We start from the raw sequence: 24,937 nt of genomic DNA on the forward strand, positions 1-24,937 counted from the left end.
TGTGTGTGTGTGTGTGTGTGTGTGTGTGTGTGTGTGTGTGTGTGTGTGTGTGTGTGTGTGACAATAGCACGGAGCAGATAATGCTCTGAATTTCAGTGAGCTTCTACCAGCTCAACAAAAAGTTCACTTTCCTCTATGCTGATTGATCTTTGAGAAGATATATAAAATCTTGCCTTCTTTTATGTACCGTGGATATTGTGTGCCATTCATAGACATTTGTCAGCTGTGAATTTAAGCAGAATTTTCTGATGACAGAACTCTGCATGTGCATTCCTTTTTCTGTTAAGGTTTGAGTCTGGTAAGCAGGGACACTGAATGCATATTGCAGGGCAGCTGGACAAGACTGCTGCCAGCACCTTAAGGGCAGGAGTCAAAATTCAAGAGCAGCCAGTTACTTTGCAGTTTGGTGCAGAATTTCAACTTGCTGTCTCCGAGTGGAGTTGAAAATGTTCATTGCCATTTGCTCCTTGCTGAACTCTGAGAATACTTCATTTAACCAAAGCCTACAGATTCATCCTTTATCAGTTAAGGTGCCTTCATAACTTTTCATCAGCACAGTAGGAAATATTGGTGGAGTGTTGTTGCCTCACAGTAAGACGTTGTCCTGTTTGATTCTCAGCTAGAGCGTCTTCTGTGTGGAGACATGCGTGAATGGGCGTACCTTCATTGAAGGTTGTTTGTCAGGGCCGACAACTCGGCATGTAAAGATCTACTGCCAATCATTAGCGGACTGGAGTTCCGCTGTGGTGACCCCTAACTGGGAAAAGCCGAAAGACACAACAACAACTCTTCACTTGAGTTTCATACAATGACAGCAGATGAAAGCTAAAGAAAAGAGCAGCCCTCTTTAGCCCCTTACTTTTTACTCAGTTCAAGGTCACTCCAACTCTGAAAAAGTCCCTGTTTCACATACATTAGAGTGAAACATTGGAGGCAAACCAGGGTCACAGCTGAACTCAGACTCTGGTACATTCAATGCCATCATCCTTATGAAAATGAGCTACAGTTGTTGAAAAGATACATGATATTGACAGGATAGCTACTTGACAAAACATTTTCATTACCAGTTCAGGTCCACACTGTAGTTATCTCTTAAAATTTATGAATTACAGGGTCTAATGTTCAGACACTATAGAGTGATTGTACCAAACCAGCTACAAAATATCATGTTGGAGAGAATACATGACATAAACTATGGGAATTAAGTGTAAAAGGGTATTTAGCATTTATATATATAACATTATGTTTTGGCTAGTAATGTCCAGCAAGATGAAAAGCAGTCAAATCTGTATGGAAAAACTTTGCACAAAAACAGCTTTAGAGAAGTAGTGCCTCATAAAATTCCAGAATACTCCCTCTACTCGTCACTCATCAGACCCATCATAGAGTACAATGCCCCATTTGGGATCTACCTCACAAGACACTTCCAACTGCTGGAAAGACCACAAAAGCACCTCACCAAGAGGATTACTGGCCTCAAACATATGTCCTATGCAGCCCGACTGAAAAAACTCCAGCTGTTACTCAGTGGCATATCAGAGATGATGTCTGCCTGACTTACAAAGCCATGTCCAACTCAGAATTGATGGACATGCTCCACCTAAAGAAATCCAAGTCACTGCGAGCCACATGCTCTAGTGAACTAAACCTTGCCACAACAATAAGTAGAGCATGCTGGAGGGATAGATTCCTGTCACAGAGACTGCCCATGCTTTGGAACAAAATTACTAACTACGTTAGGCAGAGCCCCTCACTAACACTCTTCAAGAGAAGCCTTGACGAGTGGATGGGTAACAGAAAATACACCCCTGGGATCACTTCATTGGCTCTGCATGACAGAGGTTCAGTTAATTAATTAATGGGGTGGCTAAAGCCGACACACTCTGGCTAGGCTTAAAAATGCCCTCGGGCAGATAGCCTAGTACCCATCTATGAACCTATGAATCTATGAATAGGACTTTGTGAAGTGTGGGCAGTCCTTGTAACACAGGAGTAAGAGGACCAAAAATATGTAAATAGTTCCAAAGTCTAACAATGAAATCATCATCTAAATCTAGAACAGAAGTAACTGAGTAGTATAGGAAATTGTCTTGTTAATATCAAATAACACCATTAACACTTATTTATTTTATTTTTATTTATTGCTTTTGTTTACCGCGAAAGTCTGACTGTGCACAGGACACATTTTTAGCGCAGGCCTGGGGAGAAAGGCACCACTGTACAAGCAACAGTAATAGACAGAGTGGCGCTAACATTTGAAAGGCAATAATCAAGCAATAATGTCTGACAGGGTGTGTGTTAATGTAAAATTTATGCCTGCCTAGGGGTGTTATGAGGCTTGACGCTGCTGGCAGAGGGTCTCAACACCCCTGGAAGGGTGTTAATTACACATTAACACACACTCTGGATGGTATTATTGCACTTAGAGAAATGTCTGTCTGTAATATTGTTGTGTTGTATTTACTTATTTACTTTTTTAAGTACTATATTATTTTTTATATATATTGTTGATGTAAAATAGCTCCTCTGGTTAATGTTTCAAACTTGCTGTAGTGTATGGTAATGGTGTTGGAGGAAGCATTTTGCATCCAATATATAACACTTTAAAAAATGTCCAGGTATTTACTTTATTTTTTGTTCCTTTCTCCTAAAACATTTGGTTTATTGCCATTTATTAGAGATTGATGTCTGTAAATGATGACATACATTTGAGTTTCAGACTTTCATTTCATTTAGAAAATTAATTCTAACATAAATCTGTTATTTAACCAACTTTTATAAGAACAGTCATTAAAATGTGCTCCTATTTTTGATTACCTTTATTTTATTTATCCATATTTCTTTTGCTGAAAGGTCGAGAGGTATGCAGACCTCTTTACTACTATTGCCAGTGATTGATCTCTCTCATGCAGGCACACATACAGATACCTCTGCTTCAGAAAATGGAAGCTGACAATTAACAGGATCATGTAAAAATATATTGTTATTTTGAGCCTTTGTCTTCGTTTATTTTATGTTTATCCAGATATATTGAGGCTAAGAGGTTGCAGGAAGTGCCACTAGCAGCCTAAAGAAAAAAAATGCATAGCACATACCTGCAGGCTCTGTAACTGCTGGATGAGAACCCTGGAGTTAACTCCCCTGTACGTTAAGAATGATGTGTGTGTGTGTGTGTGTGTGTGTGTGTGTGTGTGTGTGTGTGTGTGTGTGTGTGTGTGTGTGTGTATGTGTCTGTCTCTCTGTCTGCGTGCGTGCCTCCATGTGTCACTCTAAAGTGCATGATAGTCACAGTAAGCCCAGTTTGACAGTAAACTGTGTCACAAAATGCCCGTTATATATCTATGGGCGCAGCAACTGCACCAGTCTATATAGCACCACTCAGAGTTGTCCATGTAGGGCAGAGGACTAATCAGTGGACTCCCAGCAACAATGTCCCTTACCTACTGATGTGCATAGCCCTACATGTCCATACCATGTGAGTAGTAGGTTCACTGGCACCCCATCACAGAATATTCATGTTTAAAATGGTATACTGTCACATTCATTCCATATTTTGATAGCCACTTCCACATCCCAGGGCAGTCAAACCATGCTGCCTTAGTGTCTGAGATGTCACTGTCCCTGGGTGTCAAGTTTCATGCAATTCCAAAACTCAGATGCAGACATCCACCTATATAACCCACAGTGCTCATTTGGGATAACTGTTACTAATAGCATTGTGTTGCCCGCTGAATACAAGTCATACGTAAAAGTAAACAGCTGTACATGATGCTTTTTGTAAAGTGACTCACTGCAAAGTTATATGCTAAATACCACAGTAATACTGAGTAGGAAAAAGAAATGTTCTCACACTCGCTAAAATGTGTCGCATATCACATTATACCAAAAGCAGCAAATAATGTAGAACCTCTTAACTGCTGCAGCTGCCAGGTTTCGCTCTCACTCTTCACTCACTTCTCTCTCTCACACAGACACACACACACACACACACACACACACACACACACACACACACACACACACACACACACACGCTCTCTTTTATGCTTTCAGGCACACATTCACTCGCACACACAGAAAGAAACGGAAACATACTCATACACATACTTGCACACATATACACTTTTTTCTGTTTATTTTATTTTTTTACACTCGCTAGACAGCAAAAGCGCTGCCTAGAGAATGTAAAACAATGGCTCGATCAATCTCATTTTCACTCACCTGCATGCATATACTTACACACACACAGACATAAAAACCTATGCACTTTTTCTTTTAATTTTTTTTTTACACGCTAAACAGCAGAAGCGTTGGCTCATGAGCATAAAATAATGGTGGATGTTAGTTTTTTTTCAGTCCGAGCTCCACAGCAACTTGATATGCTGCCATGAAGCGGCAGACTCATTTTTCTGCGGGCATTACTTGTACATTAATACCCTGCTGGAGAATGTTCATTTTCCAGTCACGGTGCTGATATATAGCTTGTCCATTCTCTAATATGCAGTAGTCTTTAACAATATTTTTCAAAAGAGAGAGAACTACATTTTCAGTTTGGTAAAGTAAACAGACAGCCACATTGTTGCTATTTTCAACAGAAAGCAATATGTCCTACAAGAGTTATTGTGGTGAGAGATCTAGACCCAAGAAGAAGAAGACAATGGTAGTTGAGGGTGAAGGAGTAGAACAAAAAGGGGAACAGGGTGAGTCTGAGTATGGTACAGGTAGGAGGATGATACTGAGGGAGGGGAGCAGGGAACAGCTTGAATAGGACTGATGTGCTGATCTGGTGCGACACATTTACAGAGCCAGGAGTTGTGTAAGTGATAGTTTAGCTGTACTTTGAATGACTTTAGTGAGTGGTCCTGTCTTAACTGTTAGTGCGATGGAGTTCCAGGTTTTTGGCATTTGATGGGAGTAGAGAGAGAGCAGTCCCTAGAGTTATTAGGTTTTGATATATGTAGTAGGTCTTTATCAAAAGATTGCAAGCTTCAGGGTGGGTTATGTGGTTGTACAAGGCTGGCTAGAGATGGGTAGTCATTTGGATTTATAATAGGAAGTTGGGAGTGTGTGAGTTGGTGAGGTAGTTCAAGCCACTGGAAGTGTGGTGTCTGAGATGACAAACATTGATGTGATATATGTAGGTAGGTTAGCTAAAAATTTTGCAGCTTTGTTATTGTTATAGCAGAACTCGAGTTTGTTTAGTTGAATTAGGTTGATGTTTATCAGTACTGGAGCTGAGCCTTGTTATAGCAGCACTCGAGTTTGTTTTGTTGAATTAGGTGGATATTTACCAGTACTTTTGTTGAGCCTTGTTATAGCAGCACTCGAGTTTGTTTAGTTGAGTTAGGTGGATGTTCACCAGTACTGGTGCTGAGCCTTGTTATAGCAGCACTCGAGTTTGTTTAGTTGAGTTAGGCGGATGTTTATCAGTACTCGGGCTGAGCCTGGCTTGTTATACCAGCACTCGAGTTTGTTTAGTTGAGTTAGGTGGATGTTTATCAGTGCTGGTGCTGAGCCTTGTTATAGCAGGACTGGAGTTTGTTTAGTTGAGTTAGGTGGATGTTTATCAGTACTGGTGCTGAGTAGAGCAGGCAGTTGGAGGGTGGTGGTGGTGATATGACATCTTGTAGTGCTAAACAACCAGGATTTTGCTGTGTACATCGTGCTTAGTTGAAAGCTCATGGGAACAGCTCTCAACAAAAAATGGACTGAACACAAAACACTCCAAGGCTGTAGAAAGTACCAAATGCATGAACAAAAAATGTATTGCTGAAATCACAAATATATAAGCACTTTCCTTCTTGTGGTTAAGTACTTCATCATACAATAAAAATACAAAACCATGCATTTTAAATAGTAAATCATTGATAACATCATCACAAGTAGTGGTCACTCCCCCCCATCTTAACCAATCAAAGTTTACATCCACTATGCTTCTCCTTAAAACATTAAAGACAACAACATAGTATAATAAAACATAAATACTGAACTTGAAATATGAATGTAATATTCACATAAATAGGTGAACTACAAAAACTAGATGTTCACCTTTCTAGTGCTTTTAACTTCAACACTGAACTTATAAAGACTTGGTCATTCAAACCTGGCCAGTTTGCTGTGTTTAAATATAACTGCCAGTACAATTCACGTTTTTCAATAATAGTGACCAAGCCCCCCCCCCCCCTTCATTCAGTGTAATGCTGTCAATCACTACAAACTTAAATGAATGATCTTTCTTTTCCATACAATGTCTACTTAAAGCATTTGTTTCCTTTTTAGTTTTTAGAGCATATAAAGGCTCGCACATTTTATTTTTTATTTCCAGTCAGTTTCCCCACATAAAATCATTGACATTTTGTGCAAAGAGCACATTATATTACTTTTTTGGTGACACAATTATATTTTCCTTGTAATAAAATCCTCCCTACTGTTTATGCAAATACCGTTGCATTCGAATACATACATAGAAAAACTGCATGATTCGTATTTTTTCATAACACCCATCCCTACTTTCTGATCTATGTTTACTTTCAAGTAAATGTTTTAAATTGCTACCCTTCTTATAAACAAAAATTGGATGCTCTTCCACTTGTAGTCTTACAGTCTTCTCACTTCTCAGAATTTCCCATTTTTTTTCTAGGATGGTCTAGATTTTGTAGCGTTCCAAGTTGTAGGTGGTAATTAAAGAACTCTTATAATCATTCCATCTAAATTGTGATTTGTTTCATTCAGTTGAATTATGAGTACTTATCTCATTTCCATTTTCTTTTAATAAGGGTACGAAATGTCCTCTGTCCCTTTTATTAATAACTTCTAACATAATCTTGTTAATTAATTCAAGAGGATATCCCCTTCCTAAAAACATATGCTTTAGGTTATTGCATTCATCAGAAAATCACTCTAAAGTACACACTGTGCGGGCTGCTCGGACATATTGTCCTTTGATTATTGCCCTCTTTTGTTTAAATGGATGTGCACTGGAAAAATGTAGAAAGCTATTGGAGTATGTCTCTTTTCTAAAAGTTTTTGATAAAAAACTCCTATTTTGGTTGTCTTTCACGAGCCAGATGTCCAAAAAAGTTATGTTCAAGTCATCAGTGTTATGGGTAAATTTTAAAAGTTCTGTAATGATGTTAATATAGGAGACAAATTCAATTTTCTCTTTTGGCCAATCCCATAAAATAAATAAATCAAAAAAGCAGGTATGCACTTTATACACTTTACAGTAAGAAAAGTATGAAGACTCAAAAACATACTTCTTTTCCCTTTCTAAAACAACTATATTTGCATATAACCCCCCACAAGCTGCTCCCATTGCCACACCTTCTTATTGTAAATATATCTCCTTATCAAAAAATATAAATTTTTTTTAATACCATTTCCATCAACTATGTAAAAACATTTACATTATTGTGTTCTACTCCTTTCTAATGTAAATATTCACCAAACCATTCCACACCTATATCATGTGGAATCACCGTGTATAATTTGATGTCAATGGTAATGAATATGTATGTCTTTTTAAAGGAGGTATCATTAATAATTTCTAACAATTTCCGCTAATGATTGGCTATGGGGTGTGTAATAGATTTCTTTGCATCTACAGTGGGATGCATTGGGGGTTGATATATGTTATAAAATACAAACTTCAGACTCTCCACGTTTTTAAAATAAAGTATAGCGATTTATTAAAGACTGAGGTAAGCGCTTTCGCGTATCTCCAGATACGCTTCTTCAGACCATGGTCTGAAGAAGCGTATCTGGAGATACGCGAAAGCGCTTACCTCAGTCTTTAATAAATCGCTATACTTTATTTTAAAAACGTGGAGAGTCTGAAGTTTGTATTTTATATCATATTTTTTCGTTTAACTTGAGACTCTTTAGCTGCTGTGATTCGTTTGTTCATTCGGGGTTGATATATGTCTTTATGTAGTTTGGGGAGACCAAACCTATCTGGGATCATAGAGTGGTGTACAGAAAGGTAATTATATTGATCTTTTATGACAGAGCCTTCAATGAATAGGCCTTGGAGCTCATTCCTATTTTTTCTATAGGCTCCATTTACTTTATTAATGGTTCCTTTTTTATAGGATTTACTACTTAAGATCACTTTAATTTTACTAGAGTAATCTAAGTTGTTCATTATAACTAACCTGCCCCCTTCTCAGGCTTTATTATCCTTACTTCATTCAATTTTTATTTAACTTCTTTTAAAAGATTAATTTCCATTGTGTCAAGGTTATGACACCTTTTTGTTCTTTGACTTGTACACTTTAGGAATATCAAGTTCACATTTCTCATACCATTGAATAATGGGATGGAGTGGAAGGTTATATGTACTCAAAATGGTTAAAGGATTCACAAAACTATTCAGGTTATGGTTTTGAAACAACACATTCAAATTCACAAGTGAAACACAAACTTCTCAGTAGTCCAAGTCCTGAGGTAGCAAAAAAACACCAAAGATATATGAAAACTGGATTTATTAAGCGCTTTCATTTCACTCCAATGGAAACTTCAGAATACAAAAAACAACAACAAGCAAATCCCATTTTAAAGTCCCTTCAAAATCCAATTAACCTATCAACAACTGTACATTGTCTAAAAAACATTTAAGGAAATAGCTGAAAAACCCTTAAAATCACATAAAAATATAATACTAACATATATCAATATATTTATAAACATTTTTTAAAGAATTTTTAAAAAATATTTTTAAAGCCATTACATTTCCAAATGTTTCAGCTTTAGCAAACAGTTGATTGAACAAGTTTCATTAATACCTGGTGTTTTTGTAGCATTAAGTTTTAACTGCCATTTTAATTCACATTTAAGCAAATGTTCATCTGTTACAAAACCTCTTTGATCCATCACAATTTGTTCAAGAATGGTGAACATGAAAGAATGTGAAGGCAATTCAATAATATGTCTAGCTAATGCATTTTTAACGTCATATTTTCTAATATTTAATACATGTTCATACACCCTTTCCTTTAACTTCCTGCTAGTTTTACTTACATAGCATGCATTACATTCTACACAGGAAGCAAGATAAACTACATTTGATGAATCACATGTATAGTAACTTCATAATTTAACTACTATATACCATGTACAATAAACTCTAAAAATTCAATGTTATTGTTCCCTGGAGCTTTCAGTCTGTCTGGTTTCTGTTTTTTTCGTGTTACAGAGTGCTTAGTTTTTGGTGTGTTTGGTTTTTTTTCACTGTATGTTGAATATGGAAACCAAATTTTAGGTTTTCGTTGATGTAAACTCCTGGTAGTTTGGTTTATGTGAAGAATTCAGTTTTAGTTATTGTTGGAACAGGCAATAGTGAAGGATGTCTTCTGTACTGAGAGGTATTTGGCAGTGAAGAGAATTAGTTTTGTTTTGTTAGGGTTTAGGAATACCTGGGAGGTAGTCAGCCCATTTTCTATAGAAGTAAAGTTTTCCTGGGTCAGTCTTTTCAGGGGATCAGTGTTGTTTGCTGAGCAGCTAATAGTCGAATTGTTTGCATACCGTATTAAGATAGCATTCTTTCTGGCCAGATCAAGGTCATTAACAAAGTTGCTGAACAGGATACATCCCAGTATGGATCCTTGAGGGACCCCGACTGCAGCAGGGAGAAAAGTCAAGATGTAAGTGAACCATTTTAGTCTGTTAGAAAGTTAGTAGAAAACAAGGATAGAGAGGAATTGTCAAAGCCTAGACTGGACTGGAGAGTTTTCATAACAGTATTGGGTGGGAGACAGTGTTGAAAGCTCTGTATAGATCAAGAAAGAGAGCAGATACAAGTTTACCATCATTTCTGTGTGTTAACACATAAGAAGGGTGGCAGAGAGATTATGTTGGAGGTAAAAATCATACTGTGAAGCAGAGAGGAGTGCATTTTGTGTGATACAGTGTTGGGGGTGGGTCTGAATGTACTTCTCAAGTATTTATGATGGGGGGAAGAAATGCCAATGGGTCTATATTTAGTGAGAGTGATGGACTAACTTAAATTCATTAGCAATATCAACTGAGTTATTAAATTTTAGTGTAGGTGAAGGCTGCGTTGACTGGCCAGGATTCAGGAGATGAATTATGGAAAACCAGAATCATTTGGTGTTCTAATCATTTTTATTTTGCCCTCTTTTGTTTAAATGGATAATGTAATATATATTTTTGTCTAATTTGGAATGGTACTTGGCTCTGTTTCTAAGTTCTTAGAATGTACAGTAGTGTGGCTGAGTTTTGTTTGTGGTACAAAGTTTCCAGGCAGCATCTCTAAGCTTTATGAGATGTTTTGTGCTTCTGGATAGCCAGGGGCAGGAGTAGACTTAACTCATTTTTTCTAAGGGAGGTCAGTTCATTTAAAATTGTTAGGAATATATTATTGAAGTGAGATACAGTGTCATTGAGTGGTAGGTGCTTTAAGTTAGTCCGGTAATACATGTTTTAAATATAAAATGAATGTGTCTTTGTTGAAATTTGAGAGGTTACAATTCACAATAAAGTAGTGTTGCTCCTGGATTTTTGTTTGCTTTCTTATTGTGAATATAGGGAGACAGTCACTTAAAGCGCAGAAGTGAGTATCCAGTCTGTTGTGGTACCCTTGTTATTTTTATTGTTGAAGCAAGTGGGAGTGGTGATCAGATATAGATTTATCGTAGGGGTGAGGTTGTTAGTGGAGAGAGAGATGGACAGACAGTCAATATTGAAGTCACTAATGTTTCTTTTGGCTTTTCCCGGTTAGGGGTCGCCACAGCGGAACTCCGGTCCGCTAATGATTGGCAGTAGATTTTGACGTGCTGGCTTGCCGGGCCTAATGCACAACCTTCAACGAAGGAAAGCCCATTCACACATGTCGCCACACAGAAGACGCTCTAACTGAGAATCGAATGGGCAGCGTCTAACTGTGAGGCGACAACGCTACCGCAGCACCACCACCGCAGTCAATATTGAAGTCACTAATAGTAGTATATAATAGGTTTTTGTGGGAGATGTTAAATGCTATGATTCTTTCCATGTGGGGTATAAGCTCCTGTTATGTACAAGGATTTGTGCTAATTTAGTCTGAGAATGGTTATGAGGATTTCAGTTTTGTCATATGGGAGGGGGGAGTGTTAGAGGTGATAGGGTGAGCTGTAAAGTGTTTTCATGGAGTATTGCAACTCCTCCGTCTTTCATGTTTTCTGTCTGCCCTGAGTATGTTCTAATCCAGTGGGAATTCAAGAAAACGACGACCCACTGTCAAAAGACAGTATTGTTTTCAGATTTTGCCATGACATTTGGGGATGTATGCACAGCATAAATGAAGTAGGGTGTAACTATGAAGCAGTTTAAATCCACAGCAGTGATAGCTACCACTTACGTTTGTCACATGCATTTTTGTGAGCGATTTTAAATAAAATGCTGCAGTTCTTTTCAAATGCTTATACAGTGCTGTTTAACTCTTTGCAAAGATGTGTTTTGGTGAATATTTTATGCCCTGACACATATCAACAGTTATTTCTTTTGCTGATCACAGGGCACTCTTGGATTTGAACGGCAAGTGAACAAATGCATGGAACTAGCAGAATACCTCTACAGCAAGCTGAGGAAAAAAAGTGAGAGCTTTGAACTAGTTATGCCTTTTGAAGTAAGTATTGTTGAAAAAAAAATAATGTGATCATTTTCTATGATTATTTAACTTAATTTCTATGAGTGAATTTCTCCAATCATCATTGCAGATCCATCACACCTTAGCTCAGACAAATCCTGTGATGTAAAAATAAAGTTTTTACTTTAAGGGATTTTGTTAAGTACTTAAAATGAAGCATGTTTTCTGACTGTTTAACAACAGATATGCAGATAAAGCTTTTCTTATTAATCTGCAGCCATTTTATGTTCTAAAATGAGAAATGAGTATTAATGACTGTAATTGTGTCCCACTCTGTATTTTTTAAAATGTAGAACTGTATACCCATTTAAATAAAAATACTGAATCTTAGTACCTTTTAAGTAAGTTCAATTCACAGTAAAGATATAGAGTGAGTGAAGATATAATAACAATTGGCTACATGGTTGTACACAGCTGGTGAGAATAGGAGATCACCTGTCCTTAGTATCCTGTCTCCAGTGGAATCCATCAAGGCTGTGTCCTAGTGTCACTTGTTTATGACATCTTCATCTGAGATGACTAAAATGATTCTAGAATTGATCCGATTTATAAGCTGTACTTTGGGATACTGACTGAATGCCTTAAAATGCATATTTTTAATAATGCAGTATTTGAACATGTTGTGAATAAGTATCCACATTTTAGACAGCTTGTATAGTACATCAGTTTGTGCTATTGCCTTCTTGCCCAGAGTACCAATAAATTCTGCATCACTGTGTGGTACGGTAGAATCTGCAAGTCTTTCTCTAAAAATGAAGACAGAATGGATACAAAGGCAGAGGTACCACAAGAATGTCCCCAGTGAGTGTGTTTGCTTGCATGGCAGGGTGTGTGACCTTATTTGAATATATTTATTATTTAATACTTATACCCATGTGGACACTTAATCCATATATTTTTGAGGTAATATTGTTTTCCCTGTCTCACTGATTGTCTGATTCCCTAAATGGAAACATACTTTGTACACTTATAAGCAGCATCCTAACTGCCTGTCTTTAGAAGTGCCCAGCTGCTGTGAATTCAAAAGGAATTCCTGAAACTTGTAGCTTAGTGACTGCTATGAGTTAATATCAGCTGTACATCAATGACTCATTTGCTTCGCTCACAGCTGACTCAGTACTGTGCTGACTATCACAAGCCATCATTGACTGACAGCTTGAGTATTTAAAAAAAAAAAGCAAGAACAGACCAACACTGAGGTAAACCAAGCCCGAAAGCAAAGAACGCAAAAAACAACAAATACGGGCTATGGAAATGCCAAAAAGAACTGATTTATTAAAAACAGAAGTGTAGAAAACAGCAAAGCTTTCGGATATGATAACCCTTTATCAGTGTATCAAACTGAAATCCCCATCAGCACTAATTTGTAAAGCCATGTGAAATAATCACGTGACACAACCCTACAGTATTTTAAACACACAAGAAAAAGATATCATAAGTACAAACATAAAAGTTAAAACAATATGACTACATAGAATGTATGTATGCACATAAAAAACATATTGTTTAATGAAGACAAGCCTGTTTTCTCTTTAGAATAGGTTTAATGCTAACATTAACATTCAAACCTGGTTCTAAGTCAGATTGCATATGCAAAATCCAGTCATATTCACAAACTTCAAGATTATTGTTCAAATCACCACCTCTCCAATTCTCATATATAATCTGCATAATCCTAAATCTAAAAATGTGATCATCACCCATATCCCTCACATGCTTAGCTAGTGCATTCGTGTTAATTCTCCTACATATCTCAGAATAGTGTTCAGTAACATGGTCCTTTAATTTACATGAACATTTACCTATATAGAATGATGGACACTTGGTGCATGTAGCCAGATAAACAATATTGGATGTATTGCAAGTAGCGAAGCAGCGAAAATAAAACGTCTTATTCGTTCTTGAATGCACAAAATTATCTAAACTTAATACATACTTACATGTTACACAATTGGAAGATCCAAAGGTCCCTGTCCTATTAAATGCACAAATTTTCACGACTGTTAATATAGCATAGTCTGTTTTTTAAATGTGAACAATTATTGTAAGAAAATAAAGCTGTACTGCCTATAATTTCTCTAATTTCAATGAACTCAAGGATGCCCCAATTTTTTGCAATTATTTCCTTTACTTGATTAGTGTGTCTAGTATCTGTAGTAGTTTAATGCAAAACACTCGCCCTATTTAAGCTATCCTCATTTGTATTATTACACATGCTGGCTCTAAAATATGGTCTAGCTGAATATTCTCTCTCATTCACAACATCAATCATGATGTCATTCAAAAGCTGCCTATCATAACATCTCACTAAAATTCTCTTATCATTTCATTCACTTGTTGACAACACTGTATATCATTAGTATTTAGCCTACTGTTTTGTTTCCACCCATTTTTCTTCACATGCTGTCCCACAGAATGATAGATTCAGTTCCTCCTTCCCAAGTGAGGAAGGGATTATATTCAAAGATGTTACTAGTCCCGAAGAAAGACAATGCTTGGAGGCCAGCTTTGGATATTTGTTTCCTAAACTAAATTATGTCACTTCACAACCTGTTACTACTCCTTCCGCCTTCATATTTCCTGGTAACACTAGACTTAAAAGATGTTTATTATCACATCCCTGTTCATCCAGACTTCAGGTGTTACTTTAGGTTTTGTGTATCTGGATCACATTATCAGTTCTCCACCATACCTTTGGACTATTCACAGCACCAAGACTGTTCCCAAAGTGTCTAGCTCCAGTTATAGTTCATTGCAGGCTATAGGTTTTCCAAATTTTTCTGTATTTAGATGAATTGCTTATCTCTGAAGAGTCTTTTTCAATATGTCAGGAATCTCTCTGTCTTGGCCTATGAGAGATCTCTTCCACAAGCTGGGATTCCAAGAGAACATTCAAAAGTCTTTCTTGACTCCCTCACACAAGATTGTGTTCCTGGAATATCAACTAGACACCTCAGTTCAGAGCTTTTCTTCCAGAAGGAAAAAAATAGATATTTATTTAGATCTTTTTTTAAGATGTTCCACTCAGACTTCAGTCACTGCAAGGGAATACTACAGGATTTTGGGTCTAATAACATCTTTGATTCTTATGATACCCTTGGCAAGACTCCACATGAGAAAGATACAGTGATATCTGAAATCTCTTTGGTCCCAACATCAACACCCTTCATTTTTTTCAGATGCCAGTACTGGGATTCGTCAGAAGAGAAATCACTTGGTGGAGACAACAGATACCCTTAAATCAGTCTCCCTTCTCCCTCCCTGCTTCAAAGCATTGGGGGTCAGTTTCAGGAGATAAAAGTGCAGGGATTGTGGGACATCAAGGACAGGTGCAAGCACATAAATATCAAGGAGATGCTCCTCTGATCAAGGCACTCAATGTTTGTACCATCTTTGGTCCCTGGGACCTCTTCAAATGCTTACAGACATCACCCCAGTGATGTGGTGCATCAATAAGCAAGGAGAATCTAGGTCATGCCCCCCTTTGCAGACTAGCCATATTAGCTTGGGATATAGCATCACAGCACAGTCTCACTCTACAGGCATCATACATTCTATCAGAGCAAAATTGTGTGGCAGACAAACTGAGCAGGACCAGGGCAGACTCCATGAATGGAAACTAGATCCTGGAGTCTTCCAAGATTTGATACATCTGTGGGGAATTCAATTAGACCTATTTTCCTCCTCCCTGAACATTCAACTGGAAAAATTCTGTTCCAAGACTCCATGCAAGAAGCTCTGGAAGATAGATGCCTTTCCTTTTCTTTGGACAGGAGTGGACATGTATGCCTTTCCTCCGTTTCCACTAATATCCAGGTTACTTCTGAATATTCAAAAGGAGTCCCCCAAGATCATTGTGGTGATTCCCTTCTGGCACATGCAGTCATAGTTTTTTTTTTTGGAAATAGCCAGGGGCAATTACCACAAGCTTCCTCACAGACTGGATATACTCATACAAGAGCACGGGTGTTTGACACATCCCAGCATCAATCATCTTCACTTGACTGCCTGAATGATAAGGTCTTAATTCTTTTTATGCACCGGTTTTCTAAGGAAATACTGCAGGTACTACTGGAGGCAAGAAAGCCTGCTACTAGAAAATCATATATTAGCAGATGGAAAAGGTTTTCTAGCTGATACCAGCAACATAACCAGCACCCATTCAGGGCTAGTCGTTCTCTGGTTTTACAGAATTTGTGTGAGTTGCTATCCTATGGCCCTTCTTATTCCTCAGTCAGGGTACATTTATTGGCCATTTCAGCATATCTGCCAATGGATCCTCCTCTTTCTAGGCAGTCACATGTCAAAATGTTCTTCAAAGGGGTTTTGCATAAGAGGTCTCCAAGTAAACTGCTACCCCTTTCCTCGGAATCTTAATTTTGTGTTAGAGAAACTAACACTTGTTCCATTTGAACCAGCTAACCTGGCTGACTTCAGGTTCTTAACATGAACAGCAGTTTTATTGATTGCTCTGACCTCTGCAAGAAGGGTAGTTGAGTTGCAAGCTCTTATGGCGAGTCAACCCTAGCTCATTTTCCACAAGGACAGGGTTTCTTTGAGAACTAATCCTTCTTTTATGCCTAAAGTGATATCTGAGTTTACTTTAAGTCAAACTAGCCATCTCCTCATTTTGTTTCCTAAACCTGAAATGAGCAAGAAAGGATACATCATACTATGGATGTCCACATACAACTGGAAGACTATCTTAACAGAATTAAATCTTACAGATCATCCGATCAATTGTTCATTTCTTGAGAAGGTAAGAAGGGACAACTGGTGTCAATGCAGACTATTTCCAAATGGTTGTCTAAGGCTATTATTTTTTGTATACTCACCATGACAAATCTGTTCCAGGCAAGGTCAAGGCCTTCTCTGCAAAGATCTTGGCTTCTTCTATGGCTTTGGAAATGGTTTGGATACTAGAAGTATTCTAGAAGCTGCTACTTGGTCCTCTGTACATACTTTTACAAAGCACTGTATGCTGAATTCCTTCTCTAGGTCTAGATAATGGTTTGCTAGGACCTTATCCAGGAGTTCCTGGACCCTTCTCCTTCCACCTCCCAAATATAGTTAGCTATGGTAATCTGCCCATATAGCTAAGGCTATTGCAGCAGTGATCAATATGAAGAACATAGTACAGTTGTGTAAGTTGAACTTATCATATCAGTAGATGTTAAAATGATCACAGCCACAGTAGCTTTTTCCTTCATCCCCCTTGTTTTTTGGGGTGTTTTTTTATGCCAGGGTGTGGACGTATTTTTTTGTTATACCTAGCCTTGTCCTGTTAGGACTCAGCCTCCCTCTCTCTGCTGGCAGAAAAGCTCTGAAGGACTTCACACCCAAACTTGTCTTTTAGTTAGTGTAGCTCGAGCTGCATCACAGTGTGGAAGTGTGGAAAGTGCTATGAAGCTTTGGAAGCTGGCCAGCAGTTACATCCTTTGGCATGACATAACCCATAAAGTTAAGGCTACTGCAGCAGTGATCATTCAAGCATCTGCTGTTATGGTAAGTTCAATTTATATGAGTACTTCCCCTGTTCTGATTCTAATTTAATTTGCTCCACCATTTTATTTTTGTTTTGTTTTGTTTTTCAGATGCCTTTCCATTTCACCTATCACTTGTTGTTTTCACCTCTGGTCTTTTGTGGTTATTCCAGTACTCGGCACATTCTGGCTCTTTCTTCTTCTTCTTCTTTTGTATCATTTTTTTAAGGCTTCTACACCTACCATTGTGCCTGAATCTTTCCTAGCTTTATTAAGTTTTTTATTCGCTGTAGACTATCCTCACCATACTGTTGGACTAATCCTTTGTGTTTTTCTTTCCTGCCCTTGTTGTGCCTCCTTCTGTGTAGGCCGCCTCTTCCTGAATCTCTCCTTTATTCTCCTCTGTTTTCTTTCTACTTCTTTTGTAATCTCTGCTGTAAACTGCTTGGCATATTGTCTTAAATTGTCCAGTAATAATACATGTGCCTTTGTTCTTGATGTTCTTGCATTGTAATTGGTTTCCAAGAATTGACTAGATTATGTAGAATAATATAAACAGATTCATTGCAAAAATCTAATATCTTGTTATCTGTATATATAATGCAATTTGTATCACTGAAGTGACTACCCTGTTTTGACTTAAATCATTGATTTGCTTTGGCAGATGTGCAGATTGTTTTTTCTAGGTTGCTTAGACTTAACACTTCAATGTTGTTTTGTTGTTTGTCTTTTCGGCTTTTCCCAGTTAGGGGTCGCCACAATGGAACTCCCATCTGCTAATGATTGACAGTAGATTTTTATGGTGCCGAGTTGCCAGCCCGACACCCAACCTTCAGCGAAGGCATGCCCATTCACATGTCTTTCGGAGGCTACTCGACTGCGGGGAGGACATGCAGACTCCACACAGAAGGCACTCCAGCTGAGAATTGAACAGGAGAACCTCTTGCTGTGAGGCAACAATGCTACCACTGTACCACCATGGCTTCTCAGACTTAACACTTTGATATGTTGCATAAAAGACTATGCGTTACTTTCTGTTTCATTCTTCTTCTTCTACTCTACGGCAAACCTGAGGTAACTCCTTAGTAGTGTGTCAGCAGATGAACTTGGCAACCTTTTGCTCTCGTAAATGTCAACAATCACATGCTTGGGCACAGCACAAATAAGCTGTCTCATTTTCTTTGTCTAACAAGGGTATCTAGAAGCACCACTGCAGTAAAGGTTGACCATGTTGTACATTCACAAGCACACTTGTGGTAGCACCTATTGACATTTAAATTCTGTGGGCTTCTGGGCTTCCCATAGTCTTCAGTAATTTGTAGGTCAGCTGGCTTACACAAACCAAATGGGGCGTTGGTCAGTTCACAGTGAGCTGACTTGGACTACATGGCACTTTCCCTGGGATGCAGTTGCCACACCAAAGAAATGGCGTCACCTGCAGTGTGGTGTAGCATGGTATGATGCAGCACATTCCTTTACATAACCTGTACTTCCCACTCTTGACCAACAACACTAATTAATCATTGATAATGAAAGGCTGTGTTCAGTAGCTTTGGAAGTAAACTGTACGTGCTCTAACTTACAAAGGAGACAGACAGTGATAAAGAAATTAATAATTATTGCCTACTCACTCTTCACTGTCCCCTATCTAAAAATACTTCTAAAAATAATTTATAACAGTTCTTGCCTACTTTGCATTTTCATAATTTTCATAGTCTTCTTGACAACTCAAAACCTAGGTTCTGGCTTAATGACAGAGTCAAGGTGCCCTGTTTACTACATTAGAGACACTATATTTGAACATTGACTGAGAAAATGCTATTTCAACCTTATTTCTTGACCTTCCAGAATATGTAAATGTGGTTAATCATTGTTTCCATTTATTAGAGAACAGGCTTTTCATCTTCCTCTTTATCGTGGCCCCATCGATAATTGCCAAACAGAAATCAAAGGCTTCACGGGAGATTGTATTCAGTTACGTCTGTTCCATTTATCCAAGGGTCTTAAAGGGTTAGGCCTTGGTCTCTCTTTTGTCTGTTTTTATCAGTGACAAACTCTGTCTCTGTTGTAGTTAGATGCTACATTACCACTGTGCCTAGGTACTTGCACCCTTCTGGACCAAACATCTATCCAGTTTGCATTCTTGTGCTCTTGAAAAAATAGCAAACTAATTCTAGTTTGCATCTTAACATAAATAAAATCTGCTGTGTGATGTTTGCCTCTGATAACTTATGAATTGATGGGACATAATTCTTCACTACATTTTCTCCTAATTTAAGTTTTTGACTCCTTCAAAATTCTTACATTTGTATTTGATTGATACAAGTCATTCACCAACACCATTTTGTCAAAAAGTTAGTCAGTCAAAAGCAAAGTGACTATCTTACTTCTGAGAAGATTGTTTTTTTATAGAGCAAGTCATCCATATTCACATTCAGGAGGCTTCTCGCGTGGTAAGCCTGGCATTAATGTAATCACATCTGAGACTTGTCTTTGAGACATCGGAAAACTCAACTACTAAAATCTTATTCACGAAATGTACATCATGACAAAATGCCATTTGTCAGGCACTGTACTTGTCTACTCATTGAAATTTGACTTTTATATAAAAAGTAGTTGAAAGCTAGGCATTCTGAGGTGTACCTTTTGATGTATGACACCAAACACAATACTCAGAAAGCTGCTTAAGCATTACTCCTCCTGTCCTTATTTTATGGTTGTCCCTTGCTTACACAACTTCAGATTAATTCTGTTTTAAACTTAAGGCAATTTCTAACAGTCTCAAAGATGACTTCTGTTTAACTTAACTGTCACTTTTACTTAGTTAATTTCCTTTATGTTTATAAACTTTCGTGGTGGACTCTTTTTCAGATCTTTGCTCTTCTCTTCTCAGTTGTTTCCAGTATCTAAAATAAATAAATAAATAAAATATGATAATTATTGAAACTCTACTTCAGTTGCAAACGTTTTGAATAAACGTCTGCATAATATAAGACTTAAGACAACACTTTTTTTCTTTTAACAATATGTAAAGTTCTGTTCTTATAATCTAGTCTCTGCATTTATTGGATTAATCTTTGGGATTGTATTCTTTTTAAGCAGTATAACAAAAAAAAGACTACATTCAAACATTCAAGATGCAGCTGTTTACTTATCTTAAAAAAAGTTGGTATTTTCTAGTTACTTTATATAACTCATTTTCCAAGAATATTGTCACGAAACTGGAAGAAAATGTCAAATCTTTAATCAGGTACGCCTGTTTTTTGATGTAATTTAAGTTCAGATCAGAATTATTATTTGAAACTGACAAATAATAGGGTCAAATCAGGTCAAAACAGCTATTTGAAACTGACAAGCTGCAACATTTCCAGATCACTCATATCTGAACAAAGTGTAGCTTTTTGTTTTGCCCAGAGTGTAAAATGTAAAAGCTATACGGACCATAAATACCTGTGTTACTAAATCATCAAAACCATAAACACCATGCATTTATGTATAAAAGCAGGGCCTTCATTCATTTTAAATGTTGTGACAGAAAAAAATAACAGTAGCACTTGTACATTTTCTTTTTAAATGTAATACATATGTGCTCTGTTTCCTATGAAGTTAAAAACACAGTCTAACAGTGTTTTATATTGGGGAATCCGGGGTACCAGTCAGAAATGTGAGATATTTGTGAGCAACACTTCAAATGGAATCACAAATGTTTGCTTGATTTTATTTGTATGGTGTTAGCATATTGTGTGGGTGAAGGCACAACCCAACCGCTCATGTTCCTGGGTGCAGGGGAAAGCCTTACTGCAAAAGTGCTTTTTAAGTGTTACACCATTTTTCTCTTTTATACGTTTTGTGTGATGGCGTATTTTTGTGATGAGACATTCTAGCATCAGTGACTGCTGGATTTCACTTTTGCTGCAGAAGTGAGTATCCCAGTGTCGTATTTTTACATATGTGATAAATGTATGAGAATGACTGTTTTTTTTTCCTGTTTGCTGATGTCTTGATCATGGCTGAAAAGGATCTAAGAATGACTTAAATGAAAAATAAATACACAAACATTATTTACTTATATCTGAAAAGGGTGTAAGAATGATTAATTTACCCACTTGAGAAAAGAAAAATAAATAAATGTTTCTATTAAATATGTCAGGCAAGTTTGGAAATGTAACGCTTTACATATAGAGAATAAAAATATCCCAAGCAGTTAGTACCAAGGGTATTAATTTGTGGAGAATGGGCAGTAATAAAGAAGTTAAGTCGAGGAAATATTTAATTGCATTGCACTTTATTAAAAGAAGATCAGATGAATCTGATGCAATGAATTGCCACCCAGTTAAGCTTTTTGTAACATAGCCTGAGGTTCTGTGATCTTAGAGTTACTTAAATTAGTTAAGAGAGTACTTCCTACACGCGTGGTGTGAGGAGCTTTGTTTTTCATGTAAAATTCAGTCAGTTTTCTTCTGTTTGGATTTCATTGACCTGTAAGTAAGTGACAAAAAAACGTAACTGGTGAAAATGTAAACTATTTAGAGAAGCATATTTTACTGAATCTCAGCACAGACATGTAAAATGTAATGTATAGACTTGTGCATATAATTCATTTGTTTAATTAGATATGTTGGGCAAAGAGAGATGAAGGAACAATAGAAACAAAATGTGTCTGTGATTCACAAAGCATTGTCTATGGCCTTTTGTGGAACATTAGCAAAAATTAGAGATTAGTGAAACACATGCACTTTTTTTCAGCCTACATAGAATAATGCTCACTACTTTCTATAAGATACAAGGAAAGAAAAAATACTTCAGGTTTAATCCTGTATGTTCATTTCATATTTTGTTTATTATTTGAGTGTCTCTTCTGTTCTCGTATGTTCCTTGAATCATTTCTTAAAATGGTTGAACTCTTTCATTTTCTAATCTTGTATGTTTGTGTGCATTTGCGTTTTGTGTCTGTCTCATATGTTTCATGACTCAATGTCACCTAAAGCTTTTTTTATCTTAATGTTAGATAATACATAGAGACTAACCTAAGAAATGTCTCTATGGTTAAGCAATCAAGACTGTAAATGTGCTATTATAAGCATATGTCTTGCTGTGAATGTATAGCAATTGACTGGGAAACTTCTTGTTTCCTAGCCTGAACATTCTAATGTCTGTTTCTGGTACATCCCGCCAAGCATCAGAGGAATTCCTAAAGGTCCAGAAAGAAACAGAAGACTACATCAGGTAGAGTGTATATACATGTGTGTTTAGAATTGTGGTTTTGTAGCATGTGAAAATCAATCAGTGTGACCCAGTATTCACTTAAATTTGCTAATGCATTTTGAACCAACATTGGACAGTCTCTTCAGTGTCTGACCCTTTTAACATATCTTCTCATGGAAAATGTAAAGCAATATATGGTTTATATTTGTCTAATGTGCATATAAACATTCATTGTCCTGAATTCAAATTGCTTTTTTTGTAGTTCGCAGCTTTGAAGTTACATGTTTGAAAATCCAGCTTCTGAAGTCAGCAGTTTGAATCCACAAGTTTGAATACCACCTTTACTGCAAAGTAATGTTTTGAAGGTAGACAGTATGTACATCACTAACTTTGTCTATACTTAACCATAAACCTAACCCTAATACTAATAACTAGACAAAACCCTAACGTTATTCCTAGCCTCGATTCTAACCTTAGCCATAACCCTAAGCCTAACAGTAACAATTAGCAAAACAGAGATGCCTAGTGCTAATCTTCACCAAAACACCTGTAACCCTACATTCTCATGATGTCTTTAAATAATAAACACTTTAAACAATACAACTTTTCACACAGTTTAACACTCACACATGGGCTTTAGACTTGTGACTGTCAATATCTCTGTTTTGCCTTTTTATATAGGTTGGTTATATTGTTGTCCCCAATATATATATATATATATATATATATATATATATATATATATATATATATACACATATATATATATATATATATATATATATATATATATATATAATAAAACAATGGTAAAACACCAGTGCAACCACCATGGAAATACACATAAAATGTACTTTAATGTATAAAAGTAAAAAAAAGTATGTTTCATATGCATTGCTGTGGTGGTTGCACTGGTGTTTTATTATTTTTATACGTACTTTCTACAGTGCTACCTGTTAAGAGCCATAATCTTATATTTTATAATGGTACATATATCCATGACTGTCATTATGGCTCTGTGAAGTTAGACCTGCTAAATTTACTGTAGTTATTGCTATTGGGTATTGTGCAGTTGTTCAATCTAACTTAATCTTTGTGGGTGGCAGCACCTTCAATAGATCCCTTGTTGTGTCAGCAGAATGCATTGTCCTTGTTAAGATGACCTTGCAGTCTTATTCAGTTTGAACTACCACATTTACTAGTCATGTTGTTCATTCTATTGCTTTTGACTGATTGTAGCTTTTAGACCATATCGTGGTTGAAAAGAGTCCTTGGACCAATCCACCCACCTGTCAAGGAGAAAAAAACACACTTCTGACCACACTTACATTTGGATTTGTCTTTGAAACAACCTTTGTTTGAAACCACTGTGAACTTCTACATACTATTGTGTTTGTTCAGAGTAACCTCTGTACCATTAAACTAAAGCACCAGGAGACAGGAAAGCAAGAGGGACATACCCAACAAATTGAGGATGACAAAATTGTCATAACTACAGTAACAAGCCTTTGCACATGCAAGTACTGTAAACTCTCAGCTAACCAGAACTCAAGCAACCAGTAGTCTCAAGAAACCAGAAATAAAAAAATCAAAGAAATACAGTACAATTTTCATGTGCCCCCCCGAAATATACCTTACAGTTTTAGAGTTTTGGAGTTTTAAAAAGAAAGAGAGGAATAAATTCCCTCTCTCCCCAACCTGAGAACAAGTCAAACCAAACAAATAGTATAGGGTACAATATTAGTCTGGCTTATTTTTAATAGTAACTCTTGAGCAACCAGAAACTACAGTTATCCGGCATCTACCAATCCCCATGGGTGCTGATAGAGTTTACTGTAATACGAAAATAACTGAAAAAACACAACACAACACAATATTTGTGTGTTTTTACTGAAGAATGACAGCAAATAAATTATCCTGTAAGTATAAGAAACACAGGGGAAACAAGAAGGGAAACTGTGCTAGTTAAATCAGAATCTAATGTAGAAGGAAGACTAGCAAGGGATCAGAGAATAAAGGATTTTAACTAAAATTTGATGGGTGATACAAGTGTACAGATACATTACAGCAAAGACAGATGGGAGGCATCAAAATATAGGGAACAAAACGCCAAGGCAGCAGGCACATATGGATAATTGAATAATACTTCTGTTTTGTATTCACAAATAATAAGATACAGGTGTCAGATCCAGCCAATGCAATCTGTCTGTATAAAGTGGGTGTTATGAAAAATATTTTGTGGTACTGAGGGATGAAGCCATGACTGCAACTCAGATGACCAGTGTTTCATTTGGTGGAGAGTTTGGGGCACTGAGAATGGGATTGAGTGTCCACTGCCAACTCACCTATCCAAGGGTAGAAAGGAGGCTCTGGCTTGCTGTGCTGTGCGACACCCACACAGACCATTAGGTTTTGCAGCTATGGAAAATTAGAATGATGTGAACATGATGCCCAGCAGTGCACAGAGCGTTATGTTGTAAAAGACACACATGTGGTCTCATGTCTTATTTCAGTGTTAGGCAGCAAATAATAGACCTCAAAGTTAATAACACTCGATTATATACTCCAAGGGATGAGGAGAATCTGCTGGATCTGGCAGACTGGT

At 37.1% G+C, this 24,937-nt stretch overlaps 1 protein-coding gene across 2 annotated transcripts in view; it reads left to right on the plus strand.

Moving 5' to 3' along the window:
* The window catches only part of LOC122796581 (glutamate decarboxylase 1-like), a 1,347,171-nt gene that overhangs the window by 1,268,664 nt on the left and 53,570 nt on the right, over positions 1-24,937 (plus strand). The window contains exons 13-15 of one of the 2 annotated variants that reach the window (XM_044065171.1): positions 11,513-11,623; positions 22,264-22,353; positions 22,595-22,693. In XM_044065171.1, coding sequence (XP_043921106.1) covers positions 11,513-11,623; positions 22,264-22,353; positions 22,595-22,621 — 228 coding nt within the window. In that variant the 3' untranslated portion in view covers positions 22,622-22,693. Of the gene's footprint in view, positions 1-11,512; positions 11,624-22,263; positions 22,354-22,594; positions 22,694-24,937 lie in introns of those variants that run through there. The other variant, XM_044065170.1, reaches the window with a different exon arrangement.

Source organism: Protopterus annectens, chromosome 3.part0 (genome assembly GCF_019279795.1).
Source record: "Protopterus annectens isolate FY-2018-M chromosome 3.part0, PAN1.0, whole genome shotgun sequence".
NCBI classification, from domain to species: Eukaryota; Metazoa; Chordata; order Ceratodontiformes; family Protopteridae; genus Protopterus; species Protopterus annectens.